This window comes from Triticum urartu, chromosome 5 (assembly GCF_003073215.2).
Source record: "Triticum urartu cultivar G1812 chromosome 5, Tu2.1, whole genome shotgun sequence".
NCBI lineage: Eukaryota > Viridiplantae > Streptophyta > Magnoliopsida > Poales > Poaceae > Triticum > Triticum urartu.
The window spans coordinates 596,588,464-596,604,565 of NC_053026.1; the positions used below are offsets into that span (position 1 = coordinate 596,588,464).

The 16,102-nt window shown below is 46.3% G+C and overlaps 2 protein-coding genes across 2 annotated transcripts; both read right to left on the minus strand.

Annotated features, from left to right (window-relative positions):
• Positions 1 to 3,225: 3,225 nt before the first annotated feature.
• LOC125506211 (polygalacturonase-like) lies at positions 3,226 to 4,677 on the minus strand. The gene has a single exon (XM_048671073.1). The coding sequence runs from the start codon at positions 4,559 to 4,561 to the stop codon at positions 3,332 to 3,334; it is 1,230 nt and encodes a 409-aa protein (XP_048527030.1). The 5' UTR covers positions 4,562 to 4,677; the 3' UTR covers positions 3,226 to 3,331.
• Positions 4,678 to 11,489: 6,812 nt separating this feature from the next.
• On the minus strand, positions 11,490 to 12,985 carry LOC125506212 (polygalacturonase-like). The gene has a single exon (XM_048671074.1). The coding sequence runs from the start codon at positions 12,872 to 12,874 to the stop codon at positions 11,624 to 11,626; it is 1,251 nt and encodes a 416-aa protein (XP_048527031.1). The 5' UTR covers positions 12,875 to 12,985; the 3' UTR covers positions 11,490 to 11,623.
• Between the last annotated feature and the right edge of the window lie 3,117 nt (positions 12,986 to 16,102).

The following is a 16,102-nucleotide window of genomic DNA, read 5'->3' on the forward strand; positions in this document are numbered from 1 at the left end:
TGACATGTTGGTAAGCAGTATGACTTATATCACCCACAACTCACCTGTGTTCTACTCGTGCATATGACATCTACGCATAAAACCTGGCTCGGATGCCACTGTTGGGGAACGTAGTAATTTCAAAAACAATTCCCATGCACACACAAGATCATGGTGATGCACAGCAACGAGAGGGGAGAGTGTGTCCACGTACCCTCGTAGACCGTAAGCGAAAGCGTTAGCACAACGCGGTTGATGTAGTCGTACGTCTTCACGATCCGACTGATCAAGTACCGAACGTATGGCACCTCCGAGTTCAGCACACGTTCAGCCCGATGACGTCCCTCGAACTCCGATCCAGCCGAGTGTTGAGGGAGAGTTTCGTCAGCACGACGGCGTGGTGACGATGTTGATGTTCTACCGACGCAGGGCTTCGCCTAAGCACCGCTACAGTATTATCGAGGTGGACTATGATGGAGGGGGGCACCGCACACGGCTAAGAGACGATCAACTTGATCAACTTGTGTGTCTAGAGGTGCCCCCCTGCCCCTGTATATAAAGGAGAAAGGGGGAGGCGGCCAGCCTAGGAGGAGGGCGCGCCAAGGGGGGAGTCCTACTCCCACCGGGAGTAGGACTCCTCCTTTCCTTGTTGGAGTAGGAGAGAAGGAAAGAGGAGGAGAGGAAGAAGGAAAAGGGGGCTGCACCCCTTGTCCAATTCGGACCAGAGGGGGGCGCAGGCCTCCTTCCTTTTGGTCTCTTTCCTCTATTCCCGTATGGCCCAATAAGGCCCATATACTCCCCGGCGAATTCCCGTAACTCTCCGGTACTCCGAAAAATACCCGAATCACTCGGAACCATTCCGAAGTCCGAATAATGTCGTCCAATATATCGATCTTTACGTCTCGACCATTTCGAGACTCCTCGTCATGTCTCCGATCTCATCCGGGACTCCAAACTCCTTCGGTACATCAAAACATATAAACTCATAATATAACTGTCATCGTAGCGTTAAGCGTGCGGACCCTACGGGTTCGAGAACTATGTAGACATGACCGAGACACGTCTTTGGTCAATAACCAATAGCGGAACCTGGATGCTCATATTGGCTCCTACATATTCTACGAAGATCTTTATCGGTCAAACCGCATAACAACATACGTTGTTCCCTTTGTCATCGGTATGTTACTTGCTCGAGATTCGATCGTCGGTATCTCAATACCTAGTTCAATCTCGTTACCGGCAAGTCTCTTTACTCGTTCCGTAATACATCATCCCGCAACTAACTCATTAGTTGCAATGCTCGCAAGGCTTAAGTGATGTGCATTACCGAGAGGGCCCAGAGATACCTCTCCGACAATCGGAGTGACAAATCCTAATCTCGAAATACGCCAACCCAACAAGTACCTTCGGAGACACCTGTAGAGCACTTTTATAATCACCCAGTTACGTTGTGACGTTTGGTAGCACACAAAGTCTTCCTCCTGTAAACGAGAGTTGCATAATCTCATAGTCATAGGAACATGTATAAGTCATGAAGAAAGCAATAGCAACAAACTAAACGATCAAGTGCTAAGCTAACGGAATGGGTCAAGTCAATCACATCATTCTCCTAATGATGTGATCCCGTTAATCAAATGACAACTCATGTCTATGGTTAGGAAACATAACCATCTTTGATCAACGAGCTAGTCAAGTAGAGGCATACTAGTGACATTCTGTTTGTCTATGTATTCACACATGTATTATGTTTCCTGTTAGTACAAATCTAGCATGAATAATAAACATTTATCATAATATAAGGAAATAAATAATAACTTTATTATGGCCTCTAGGGCATATTTACTTCAATATGTCCTTAATGTGAGGACTTAGTCGTGAGGCCAATGCATCTATGTGGTAGCTTGAGAGGGGTTGAGTGGGACGAGGGACGCGAGGTTTTTTTACCCAGGTTCGGCCCTTCACGGTGGAGGTAAAAGCCTACATCCTGCTTCATTGATATTGACCATGGTGCTCACGATTACAAGGGTGCTCTTTGGCTACCTCTATCTCGAGAGCTATTGACTTGTCTATCTAAACTTGTCAAACTTGTCACTCTCGAAGTGCCCTGCCACTCCTTATATAAGTTGAAGGGGCGGGTTACATGACTAGTCCTAATAGGAATATTCCTTATACTTTCCTCCTAAGCCGGCCCACCGGACACACACCTTGAGTCGGTCTTCTCATAAGCCGCCTTCTAGGCCTTGGGCCTTGTTATTCCTCTGACCCTCCTGCCGGTTAACCAATGAGTCACCAGTCTTCGGGCGGGTCACCAGTGAGTCGCCAAGTCCGGCCGGGTCATACTTCCGGCTGGGTCATACCGCGGGGTATATCCCCGACAATTTATCATTCCACACGTGCATATGAGTTTTCCACTGAATCACATATTCCAGAATCATAGCAGTTATAGCATAGAATATAAACTCTTAGTTATAAACATAGAAATATAATAATACAATATTATTGCCTTTAGGTCATATTTCTAACATGGTGTTGCTTCTCGAACATGTGGATACCTTGGAGGTGTTCTAGCTATGGTACTCGAATGGTCGCTCGAGGGAATAATGCGGAGGAGAAGATAGTACGACTACACGTGCACCAATGCGCTACATCGACGTTACTTCTGTTATGGGCATGTGCTTCTAGTGATAATCTCGTGATTTATTACTGCAACAATTCTTGGAGCACGTGATAAGATTTTTTGATTTATGCCAATGTAATCTACTCGTACCTCGACAAGCCCAACCTAGCCAGCGGCGAGCCGTGGCCTCAAGTTTCCATGGCTTGTCACTTTCTTGTCCTTTGTCTCTAACTTGTCTGAATTGCCTTCTTTCTTGATGGGGCAATTTGTGATGAAGTGATCGAGCTTGTCACAATTGTAGGAATTACTCTTCCTCAAGGCCAACTTGGTCCATCTCTTATTGAGATTGATGCCATGTGGTGCTAGGACTTGTACTGAGTATGGGCTAAGTAAGTTTAGGGAGATCAGAATCTAGCTTGACGTTAGAACCGCAACTGTCTATGCAAGTTTATCACCTGTTTTCAGACTTTTAATTGGTCATTTGTATTTCTTTCTGCTAATTTCAGAGAGGCGTGTAAATTTTTCATGGCATATTTTGCTATATATATTTGCATACCAACTTCCTTTATATGGGAGAATTTACAATAATGTTATAGTAAAACATAGGAGAGAGTAGTTTGCACTATGTATGCACAAGTATATGACTTGTTTTTTTTTTTTTTACATTCTAGTTTTGATACAGCTGTATTTCTACAGGGTACAACAAGAACCTGTCCAATTTACACCACCTTCTAGCTAGTTTTGGAATTGGCAGGGTTGTGGAATAACGGTTCCTGATTCTTGCCATTTTGCATTCTGGCAAGTGCTTTCTGTGTCACCCTTGCCGCCCTCCATTTTGAGGTCGATATTCTCCAAGACAATGTCGGAGCATGAGATGCTATTGCTGCAGCTAAGCTTGATGGCATCCTTGGAGACGGTTGTCCCTCTAATGTTCTTGAAGACGACATTGCTGACCTCTACCGCAGACCCCCGACTCTTACATGGCTTGGCGGAGTCGCAGTAGTTCTGGTCAATGATTATGGGGTTTTGCACATTGTCCATGATCATGTTCTGGAACGTGATGCCCTTGGCATACCCGCTTCCTCCCTGCCATGTCTTGATCCGGGCACCATTGGTGGTGCCGTATAATTGCACCGAGTCGATTGTGATGCCGGAGACCTCGGCTCTAGAATTGTCGTCTCCTAAGCTCCCGACACTAATTCCATGCCCCGGACCACAAACAACTTTGCTGACAAAAAGATTGCGGGTCCCATTCTCGATGGAGATGCAGTCGTCCCCGGTCTTGATGACACAATCTTTGACTTGCACATCTTTGCTGCGGGTGATGTGGATACCGTCGGTGTTGGGGCTCGTGCCGGGCGCCGTGATGGAGAGGCGGGCCAGCTGCACTGCGTTGCAGTCCTCCACGGAGAGATGGATCTGCTGGCTGTTTACAAGCTTCAGATTCTCCACCTGCAGATTGGTGCACAGGTGAAACGTCAGAGCCGTGGGCGCCTTGGTGCACGGCAGAGCCTTGTTGGTCTTGCATGAGTTCGTCCACCAGACGTCGCCGTTGCCATTGATCGTGCCGCCGCCGGAGACGGTGAGTCCGGTGACGCCTTGGATCATGATCCAGCGACTTGTGTCGTTGTCGCGCCACGCCGACCTGCTCCGTGGAGCCACCAGCGTGCCTTTGACCATGAAGACGACGCTGGACTTGCATGGGCCAGACAGGGTGACGGAGTTAAGCAGGTAGGTCTTGCCCTCGGGAATGAGCAGCATGGCCGGCCGGGAGGAGGAACACGCCGCGTTCCACGCCTTGGCCAGTGGCTGCGTGTCGTCGTGCTTCCCGTCGCCATGGGCACCGTAGTTGTCGACGATGAAGACATTCTGCTGAGTCTCGGCGGGCGCCGGGCTGGCCTCGCTCGCCCCTGCACTGGATGCCAAGAGCATCAGGACTAGAGCGGCCGCCATGAACGACGCCATGTGCAGCAGCTAGAGACAAAGCAAACGCAAGAGTGAAGATGAGATTGCACTGTACGTACGTGGCCTGGTTTGTAGCGTGGTGTTTGGTCGTAGGACTCGCTAAGAGAAGCGTACAAGTGATCAAGCCGATGAAGACGAAGTGCCGCCGGCGAGGAGTATTTATAGGCGGCATGCATGTGGATGTCGTTCGGCGTTGCTTGTGATGGAGAAGCTAGTTTAGTTAGCTTGGCAAGAGTTAGGCGTGGATGCATGTGTTGTGGAGTACGCAGAGCTGCAAACGCACGTCCATCCATCACCCGTGCTGACTGCGTGCACGAACGGTTCAGCCAGGTGTTGTGCATGGCCACTTGGCAACAAAGGAGATAAACATGCCAGATTTGTCCGACTCGCAGGCTTTGCACGACAAAAATCTGAATCTTCACGTATATACCCAGCTCCCCTGTACGTAGTGCCCACGCGAACTTAGATATATCCATGGTTCGGAAGGCCCCCTTGCGTTGTCCCAAAGGTATCACCGTACCAGGTGTAGTGCTGTTACATACAATAGTACTCGCTTCGTCCGGATTTATTAGACCCCATCGTATAATAAATCAAACATTGACCATCTATATATTTGACTAACAAAATATAAACTATGTGCCACAAAAAGTATAATGTTTGATTTATTCTAAAGATTTTTTCTTTAAGAAAACTAACTAATCTATTCATGCCAGTATAACGAACATCAGAAATAATAAAAATTACGTCTAGATCCAAAGATCACCTAGGAACGACTGCAAGAACTAAAGCGAGCCGAACGCCTGTCATCACCACTCCCTCGCTGGAGCCAGGGAAAAATTGTTGTAGTAGACAGTCAGAAAGTCGTCGTCCTAAAGCCCCATAGAACCAGCGCATCAGAACAACAACCGCCGCTAATGAAGAGCGTAGATCGGAAGGATCCAACCTGAAGCCAAACGAACGTAGACGAACGACGACCAAATTCGAGCAAATTCACCAAAAACACACTTCCACACGTCCACTGATGATGCTAGATGCGCCACCAGGATTGGGGCTAGGCGGAAAGAACCTTATTTCATCTTCAGGGAGCCGCCGCCGTCTCGTCTTCCTGGGGAGGAAATAAACCCTAACAAAAATTGAAGAAACATATAAAAACAGAGCCCTCCCGCCGGTAAGGTCCAGGATCCACCCTGCCCCCATGGCCCTAAGGCCACCGGAGATGAGATAGACCAGCTATGGTGCCGGCGGGAGGCAGAGAAATCCTAATCTCTTTTTTGGAGCAAGAGGTTTTCAATGGTATAATTTTTATGACATGGAGTAGTTTACATTTTATGGTAATGCTATTAAGCTGACGTTCGCCGGGAGGGAATGGCAAATCAGACTTTTTTTGCAGCAATATATATTATCGCGAGGATGGCAAATTTACTTGGTAAAAAACTAAACTGATGTAGAATTGTCATACTTGCCAACTAAACTTGCTTTCATCAGCCAGTATAAATTGCCATGCAAATCGTCCGCAATTGCTATGCTTCCCGGCTGACGTTCGCTAGTTTAGCCTGTCCTTATTTTATAAGTCCCAGCAAAGAGGTGTGCAACTAGGGACATGGTTTTTTTTTTATTTCTTGTGTAATAAGATCATGGAATTATGCTAAGAAAAAAGAACATTGAATGCACTACAAAGAAAAGCTCATACGCAACAGCCTGAGGAAATAATGACTTCACATTGAAAGAGTTGAAGGATACTTGGTGCGTAATAATTGTATGACTAATTGGATTATACCCCGTAGGTTGCTACGGAAATTGGTTACAGTATATTCACTGAATCACTGAGATTGGATTGTCTGGAACATATTCAAATTAAAATATAAACTGAAACCAAACATATATATGATTTATTGTATTTTGTATTGAATAGTTGTGAGATATTGATTTAATATAAATAGCATAATTATTAAAAAAATTATGTGATGATGGAGGGGCGATGAGGACGGCGCGCCTTCAGCTTGCTTCAATGCTTGTAGCGTGGTTACGTGGTCTACGGATCTGAATGTAATTTTTATTATTTTCGGTGTTCATTGTATTGCCATAATTGAAGATGAGTAGATCAAAAATTGCATAATTATAAAAAAAAAGCATTCATGATTTTATATTAAGGTGGACTTTACCGAAAAAGGCTTTCGCCCCGCTGCTTTAATGACCCTCATACATCCGAACCATACAACACGGCACCCAAACACAGACACCCAAAGTAAAATACAAATGTGCCGGAGATCAGCTAAGCCAACTCGAAGTGAACAAAAAATGTACAACAAGCATCACTACGAAGATGGCGGAGCCCTCCACCGAGAGCAAGCTATCATGAAGAACACGGCTGACCGCCGATGAACCGTGAACCCCAAGGTAGTTCCTTCAGGAAGGACGCGACACTAGAGCGCCACCACCACCCGATCCAAAGGATCAATATTTTTATCTGGAGCAACATGGAGAATCAGAAGAGACTGCGACCGAGCCTACAAGAAGGGGACGACGCCTGCGGGCGCTGCCACCGTCGGTCTGACCACAGTCAGACAAGGATTTCACCCCGGCGTACCACTCCACCTCCGACCAGGGTGCGCCCAGTCGAAGAGACCTGCCGCACCACCACCACATATCACCGAGCCTGAGGCACCCCGCCGCCACGCGACCAAGGTCACTAGTCCGCACCTGAGCTAGGAGCTCCACCCGCGAACACGGTAATTTCCACCACAGAGTCGCCGCCCTGCCATCCGACACCGCCATCAGCCTCCCAAAGGAGCGAATCTCCACGACCAGCAGACCGCTACCATAGTTGGTGCCGCCAACGCCGACATGCCTCGACAGATGGAGCCGGAGGCAACCAGACCAGGGGAAAGAGGAGGGGGCAGAACGGTGCGAGACCTCGACCGGCACATCCCCGCGCTGGTGACGGCTAGGCAGACCACCCATCCCTCCTGCCAGCCTCCTCACGTTGCCCCTTGCAACGCCCCACCACGGCCTCCAGGTCCCGACGACGAGGGCGCCCAGACGGTCTAAATTCGTCTCGGCGACGACCACAGGAGGTGCCACGTTGGGCCTTGCACACTGGCCACCGGCAGACGCACCTGCACCCTGCCGGCGAGACGATCTACCCTGGATGCGCACATGCCCGCGGAGCCCACCACGCTACGGCATGCACACGCGACCCCGCTGCCAGCGCACGCCCGTCGCCAACATGACCCCCGTCCCCCCCCCCTCCCCCGCCGTCAGGCGAAAGGATGAAGTGCCCCGCCACCAAAGACGCCGACGGGCTTTGCCCATTAGTGTGCCCCGGCGGCAGCGAGGAGGGAAGGAGGGGAGGCAGGAGGACCGACGCCGGCGGCTAGGGTTTTGCCCCGGTCGCTCGGGGGAGCGACATGGGTGGGGGGAGGGGGAGGGGGGAGTCCTTTGAGTCTAACACTTTTTTTCGAAACGGAGGCAAATATTGCCTCATCTATTAAATAAGCAGAAGAGAATTGCCCAGTTAATTACGGAAAACCGGGCAAAAACCGGAACAACAAGGGCCAAGCCCACTCTCATAGACTGAAATACACAGGGCAAAGCCCACCCTAATCGACGACAAGTCGACCTACGACCGGACAACGCAGCTCCGACTCAAATGGAGAGCTCAGAAGAACAAAACCAGGCACGGCTGGCGCCACGGAAGATCACCGAACAGGCCACCTACAGCTAGTCATCGTACACCACAGGGCCCTGCCGCTGCAGCTTCGACTCCACAACAACAAGCAAGCCGAGGCGAAATCGTGGACACGCCGGAGAAGAGTCTAACACTTTTCAAATTGTATGTTGCCCCCAAGGTGGACTTCTATTCATGCATGATTGTATATTGAGATAGCAGGTTGAGATAACGTGTTTGCATGTTGAGAAAAGTGAATTAGTGTAGATCATCTGTTTAGTTGTAGTTCTGACGGGTGACTTGTACAATTAGCCGAGGCAATCCATTAGCTATCGTGTAGCCCATGCTAATTAACAGCGGAAAGACTATTCATCGTGGACCAGCATGTTATCGTGTAGCCCATTAGCTATCGTGTAACCCAGTGACGTACGTTGTCGAGTCCGCGAAGTTCAAACTACTGAAACGTGCTAGCTGCACGCTACGTACGTGGACGTTCCTACACGCCTATGCCACTCTTACACGCATTATCCACACGTGGGATCGTGTGTGCCCACACAAATCTAACACCGCAGGCTTCACGTACGTACGTTTCGCCACGAATGGCACGCCACGCCTTGGTTACGCTCAACACTCCCCCAAAGGCCAAATTAAGCCCGGCCACCCGCATCCAGATTCGTGCATGGCATGAAACAAGAAGTGGGGCAGCGTACGTGCATGGTGCATTCTTTCTCCCGTCCTAACGAGGCCACAACTAATCCACGTACGAGGAACCACTGTACATTGCGACTAATGTATTCTCGGTGTAGAAATTGACAAGTTTGGGCAAGAGAAACCGAAATGCTACTCTTCTCTCTTACGTAGACGGTAATCCACGTCTGAGCCCATACTTAGATGCTTTCGACGAACAGTAAGTTCAAGAAAAATAGGGAGAAAAAAAACCCCAGCAAAACACTCTTAAATCTTGTTGGTATCCAAGATGCTTGTGTTTTCTAGGAGCGTGCAGATTTTCGTGCCCAAGTAACATTCGAGAAAGCTCATGCCAAGAAAAACAAAATTGAGCTTAAATAGTGCAGTTCTTCAAAGTTTCTTTGAGAGCCATTTTTTTCCCATGAGCTCCTTGAATGTTCAAACACCATAATTTTTACAAGACATTGCGTATTCGAGCATCTTGGATTCCAAAAAATGTTCCGAGTTTTTAAAATTTATTTGGTGCTCTTTCTTTTAGGAATTTACTATCCACACACAGGTGTAGATGAGCTCGGGCTCAGAACAGCTACTCTCGTTTATAGATTCCTTTTCTCATTGCACACTTTATGAGTTGTCTACCCTCCACACATCATTACCGTCATATGGCTGCAAGCCTTCAATTAACTCAAATCACATGTTGCTCCTACAAAATTAGTAGACTAAATGTTAAATCAATGCCGCAAAAGCTTCAAAACACACTACATTCGCACTAAGAGTTCAATGCACTTCTCTTGCGCGCGCGCGCGCGTGTGTGTGTGTGAGAGAGAGAGAGAGAGAGAGGGGATGCTCTCGCTTCTAGCACCTGTCTCTCTTGACTTCTCTCTTCTATCCACTTCACGGCCTCGCGGCAGCTGGTGAGTAGGAGGGGTTGCCAAACCCCCACCCTTCAGTATGAGTTTCTACCCTCTATGCATCATTGTTGTCATATGGCCCTCAATTAACTCAAATCACATGTTGCTCTTAGAAGATTAGTGGACTAAATGTTAAATCAAGGCCATAAAGCTTTCAAAACAAACAAAATGCTCTCTCTCTCCCTCCCTCCCTATGTGTGTGAGAGAGAGGGAAGCAACCCGGCCTTTACCCTAGACGCTCTCGCTTCTGGCACCGGTCTCTCGACTTCTCTGCACTTTACAACCTCACGGTTGCTAGTGAGTAGGAAGGGTTGCCAGACCTTGCATTGGGACAACATTTGATAAATGATTTTATGTTCTACCAGCTAGGGTTCTGGCAACTTGCCATGTGGCTTTGGCAACAACAAAGGTAGTGGTGAATAAGTGTGCTCTCCTTCGACTTCAAGTGAAGGTTTTCTGGTGGTGGTAGCCTTTTGGTGTGGAATTTTGTCCTTTGGCTTCGCTATTGTGGTGGCACTCTGGGACCGTTCCAAAACCTGGGAGTTTGTATTGGAGACAACGGCCTTTGAAGACAACTGACTTCAGAGGAACACGCCGTTTGAAGTAAAGGAGTTGGCATCGGACACCGAGAACAAGAGGAGCACGAACAAGGGTGCTAGGAAGAGCCTCGTCACCATTTTGCATTCTAGAATGTACTCCCCATGCCACCCTTACCACCCTCCAATTTAAGGTCGATATTCTCTAAAGAGTTCCTTGCTAGAACTCAGCTTGATCCCATGTCATCCTCGAAAATGGTAGTCCCTCTAATATTCTTGAACACCACATTCAACACCTGTATGGCTGATTCCTGGCTCTTGCATGGCTTCGCGGAGTCATTAGTTTTGATCAATTTATTTTTCAGGTTATCCATGATATTATGGAATACAATATCCTTAGCATATCCACTCCGTCCCTGACATTTCTTGATCCGGGCTCCGTTGGTCATGCCATATAATCCTACAGTGTCAATGTAGATATAGAAAATGTCAAATCTGGAGTTATCATCCCCTAATTAAGCTTCCAATGTTGATGCCATGTCCCGGACCACAAACAACTTTGGTGTCATGAAAATTGTGAGTTCCGTTCTTGATGGACATGCAGTCATCCCTCGTATTGATGAGACAATCTCCAACTTGCACATATTTGTTGTGGGTGATGTGGATGCCGTCAGTGTTTGAGACAATCTCTAAGTTTGAGAAAATCTCTAACTTGCACATGTTGGTCTGGGTTTAGTAGATTTGATTCTTGCTAGTAGAGTGGAGATCGTTAAATTTCCACTTTCCCGCTTCCAATTCCAGTGGTGGCAACATCGGCGGGCCATTGACATGTGCAGGATGAACAAGATAGCGGAATCCCCAAGGACTAGTAAGTAATTTCCATTTATTTTCTAGGGTTTTCTTGTAGTGATGGTGTTCTATTAATATAGGACAATGCCTCATTTGAAACATCAGCATAGCTTTGGAAAACCTTTACTCTTCCTAGATGTAAATATAGAACCATGAATTATAGGAAGAATTGACTTTACTACGTGATTGAAATTAAATTGTCAATGAGCATTGGAAGCTAAGAGTGTTAAACATTATTGTTCATTTCAACAAGAAAACACCTACCGGTAACACATTTCATATTATTGGTAGAAAGAAACCCCCAAAAGGAACTACAACGATGTATGCAAAAGTAGGATTTATTAATGAATTTCCATAGAAGCTTTATATTGTACCATTATACATGTCTAAACTAGCTCATTTCCATTACAGCTTAATTTTTTCCTTTACATGGTAGTGGAACAACATTTCCTGACTTCCTCCATTTTGCGTTCTGGCAGGTACTCTCGGTGTCACCCTTCCCACCCTCCAATTTAAGGTCGATGTTCTCTAAGGCAATGCCAGAACACGGGAGATCCTTGCTACAACTCAGCTTGATGGCATCCTTGGAAATGGTAGTCCCTCGAATATTCTTGAACGCCACATCCCGTACCTCTACCGCCGAATTCTGGCTCTTGCATGGCTTGGCGGAGTCACAGTAGTTTTGGTCAATGATAATTGGATTTTGCACGGCATCCATGATCATATTCTGGAATACGATATCCTCGGCGTATCCACTCCCTCCCTGCCATGTCTTGATCCGGGCTCCATTGGTCGTGCCATACAATCGCACGGTGTCGATGTAAATACGGGATACCTCGGCTCTGGAGTTGCCGTCTCCTAAGCTTCCAATGCTGATGCCATGTCCCGGGCCACAAACAACTTTTGTGACATGAAGATCGTGAGTTCCGTTCTCGATGGATATGCAGTCATCGCCGGTCTTGATGAGACAATCTCTGACCTGCACATATTTGCTGTGGGTGACGTGGATGCCGTCGGTGTTTGGGCTGGTGCCAGGCGCGGTGATGGTCAGCCGGGCCAAGTGCACGTTGCTGCAGTCCTGAACCGACACATGGATTTGTTGGCTGTTTACAAGTTTCAGGTTGTCCACCTTTAGATTAGTGCAGAGGTGAAACGTCAGGGCCGTGGGAGCCCCCTTGCACGGCAGAGCCTTGTTGGTCTTGCACGAGTTCTGCCACCAGATCTCACCGTTGCCGTTGATGGTGCCGCCACCATTGACGGTGAGGCCGGTGATGCGCTGGAGGAAGATCCAGCGCCTCCTGTTGTTCTCGGTCCACGCCGACATGCTCGGAGGAGCGATGAGTGTGCCCTTCACCTTGAAGACGATGCTGGATCTGCACGGGCCAGAGAGGGTGATGGCCTTGAGCAGATAGGTTTTGCCCTTGGGTACGAGCAGCACGGCCGGCCGGGACGAGGAACACGCCGCGTTCCACGCCTTGGCCAGGGCCTGCGTGTCGTCGTGCTTCCCGTCGCCACGGGCGCCGTAGTTGTCGAGGACGAACACATTCTTCTGAGTGGAGCTTTTGAGGGAGCTGCCGGTCTCTTGGACTGAGTTGGCATTGGACATGGAGAGCAAGAGCAGGAACAGGGGTGCACACACGAGCCTGGTGGTGGTCGACGCCATTTTGGGAGAGATCTCAAAAGGAATCGAAGTATGAGTTTTGGATGGACAGATGAAGGCGTAGTGACGACTTTCTAGTTTCTAGCTATGTGTTTGATGGGAGAAGAAGAGTTGTGTGAGTAACGGATGGATGAAGACGAAGGGGCGTTGGCGAGGCGTATTTATAGGTGTGGCGCTGGTTGTGATCAATGGAGAGAGACAGGGCTAGGCTCTGGAGTTGGGCGTGCAGTTCGGTGCGTGGTTTGGTTGGGTGCGGCATGCAGCGACATAGCTAGCTAGCTAGCTCGTGAACCGAACGCATTGCATTGCATACATCACCATGCATACGTGCAGGAGCATGAGCAAAGGGTGCGAGAGTAGGCATTGTTGCATTCATGCATGCATGTTTCGCACCACAAAAATCCAACTCCATGCCCATGCAGGCGTGTTTCTTCGTCTCTTCTATAGTAGTACGTACTTAGTGTGTAGTAGTGCACGGGCCTTGGTTCTTCAGATGGCACCGCAATCATCATTGGCCTTCTTTAGTTTTGATTGATGATCGGCACTAAATTAAACATGACTCCTTCGAGAACACGAAAAGGCAGCCGCTTAATAATAATGGAAAAGTAGCGCCGTTCCTGCTGGCGCAAAGCGGTTGCCATCAGCAGGAGACTGACACGTCGCTTGCACGCACGGACGTACGTATACTTACTGATACAATGGAGCCATGATTAAGCGACGGACAAGCTTTTCTCGATCTGGACCTGAACTAGGCCAGCGGCGCTTACCTAATAACTCATCGAAGCCGTTCGATCCGTGCATGCATGTACCTTTACTTGGACGACTGGTACCAGTCCTCCTACATTATTCCGTTAATTAGCTATGAGCTGGCCTGATGATCAACCCTTGAAATTGTGTAATCGCCTCAGAGAAAATCGGGAGTTCAACGTGCTCTCATCGGACACAACATCTGCCCCTTGTTGATTGTAGCATGTCGTCTCACCGGTCACAACGGCCGCAATTGATGGTTGAAGCATTTAGTCAAAACAGTTGTAGTGTCCGTTGCTTGCAACATTTTTCATCGCCGATTGCAACATCTAGTTGTGCCGCTTGTAAAACCACAACTATGCTGATGTCACTTGACTGAGACAGTCTCAGTCGATTGAGTTCTACCCACACCCATTTACAATTATATCTTAATGTTCATGTAAATTTTTGTATTTTCTATCTTTTTGAAATACTAACTGAAGTACCTTGTGTAGTACCTTCCAAATGCATCTATCTAGATTGTGCCAGTTATTCCAACATGGAACATACTAACTTATATTGTTCCTGTCATAGTTAGGAATTGTTTTGAATTAGTATATTATTGATAACATATTAAATGAATTTTTGGCTATAATTTAAATTAAACTACACGTGACTCAAACAAACCTTAAAATTCAAATAAAATTCACATTTAAGTAATTCCATAATTTTATAGCTCCTACATGTAAAATATATAAATAATTCTAGGGCTGGCCTCGGAAAAGTCAAACATGCATACTACTGGTTTTATTTAAAAAAACTACTTTTGGTCTAAAAATATGAAATTTGTCATACGACCATTACAAAGTATTAGGCAATTTTACCAGACTTGGACAATGCATTTCTCTTTAATGGATGTATATTTGAGGATACATCACACCATTCAAGGCAAACTATGAAGTTTGTACTCCATGAAACATCTTCTTGATAAATTTCTTCTAATATTTTGACGATTCATTTTAAATTAGTATGCACATGCGATCATGCCATGTCCTCATAATACTATGTTTAAAATTTCAACAATTTCATATAAGTTGAAATTTTCAATGTTTTTTGTAATTGCTGAATATTCAAGGATGCATCATACTATCCCGGTCTTAACTCTTCTGTGTGGTATTCATTCTCGTTTGTCTCTTGGAATCACATCCAACAGTGGTTGGAAAAGCTCGCAAAATCCAACCACTTCACCTATCATATTGCCCCCAACCGTTTCCTGTACCTCTATAGAAACCGAAGTGTTTCATGTTCTTTCATCGAGAGGGTGTTCCTCTCCTTTTGTATCTCTTTACCCAATTTTGGTCTCAAGGAGTGTAAAAACACATACGAGCGTGGCGCAGAAAGCGGAATGTTGTGCAGCGAGTCAAGTGTAATATGATCAAAAGGAAAAGGGGGCGATGCTAAAACTCAAACAGTTCCCTAGAGGGGAGGCCCGGGTTGAAAAAGGAGCTACATTCTTTCATCGAAGAGAGAAAATAAGATGACTGATGCATTCTTACTTCATCTTAATATAGGGATGCTTTACGTAGCTTCCACTAAATAGGAAACAAGATGACCCATGGGGCACTCAGTGACGTATCTAAACCGTCTATCCAGCATTGGCTTTTCACACTCGGGAATATAAAACATTCGGCACGGAAGGAGTACTATTATTTATGTATTAAATTGTTTTCTATCTATCTACAAGATTTGATTCCTTATTGAACTGCATATACCTCAAATAAGTCTCTAAACTAAAAAAGCATATTAAGTAATTTTGTAAAGATTTAGTTCCTGTCAAAAATACATAAATAAATCTAATGTATTATTTTTTGAAACTTTGAACCTTTAAATGCATATTATTGGTTTTCAGTTTTATTTTTATTTTTATTTATTCAGTCTAAATATCATGTGTTTTTTTACATGGGCCCCTATGTGACTTGATAAGATCCTGTTTAAATTTTTAGGGGATTTTCAGAAAACCTGGACTGCACATTGTGTTTTAACACGAGCATCTCTCAGGAAGCATCATCATATTCAAGGCAAACTATGTGTCCCACGAGAAAGCAAGCTATTGTCGTAATTTACTCAAATCTTCTAAAAAATTAATGTCAAGCTTATTAGAATTATTTTTGCAATCTTACATTACACCTTTTTTTCCCAAAAACATATTGAATCCTACTATTGGCATGCCTGCAAATGACATAAATATATTGATGGGGGGTTTCCACATATTATTCATTCTCTTGTGGGTTCACATGAAGTAGTTATTCTCTTTACAAGAGTAAGTTTATTTTAATTTTAGTTTTTCTAAAAGTGTGAAATAGAAGAAAGAGAGAGAAAAACGATAGAGAGCGCTGGACAGTTTGGGCTGGCTTCGGTTAGCTTCTTGACCATAGCCCGGTGGGTAAAAATAAAAGGAAAAAAGAAAGTAAAGATGGGCTTTGGACCATTTGTTAGTTGTAGACA

Excerpts from the sequence above, each read along its gene's own strand:
- LOC125506212 (XM_048671074.1), bottom strand. The coding sequence starts at position 12,874 with ATGGCGTCGACCACCACCAGGCTCGTGTGTGCACCCCTGTTCCTGCTC.
- LOC125506211 (XM_048671073.1), bottom strand. The coding sequence starts at position 4,561 with ATGGCGTCGTTCATGGCGGCCGCTCTAGTCCTGATGCTCTTGGCATCC.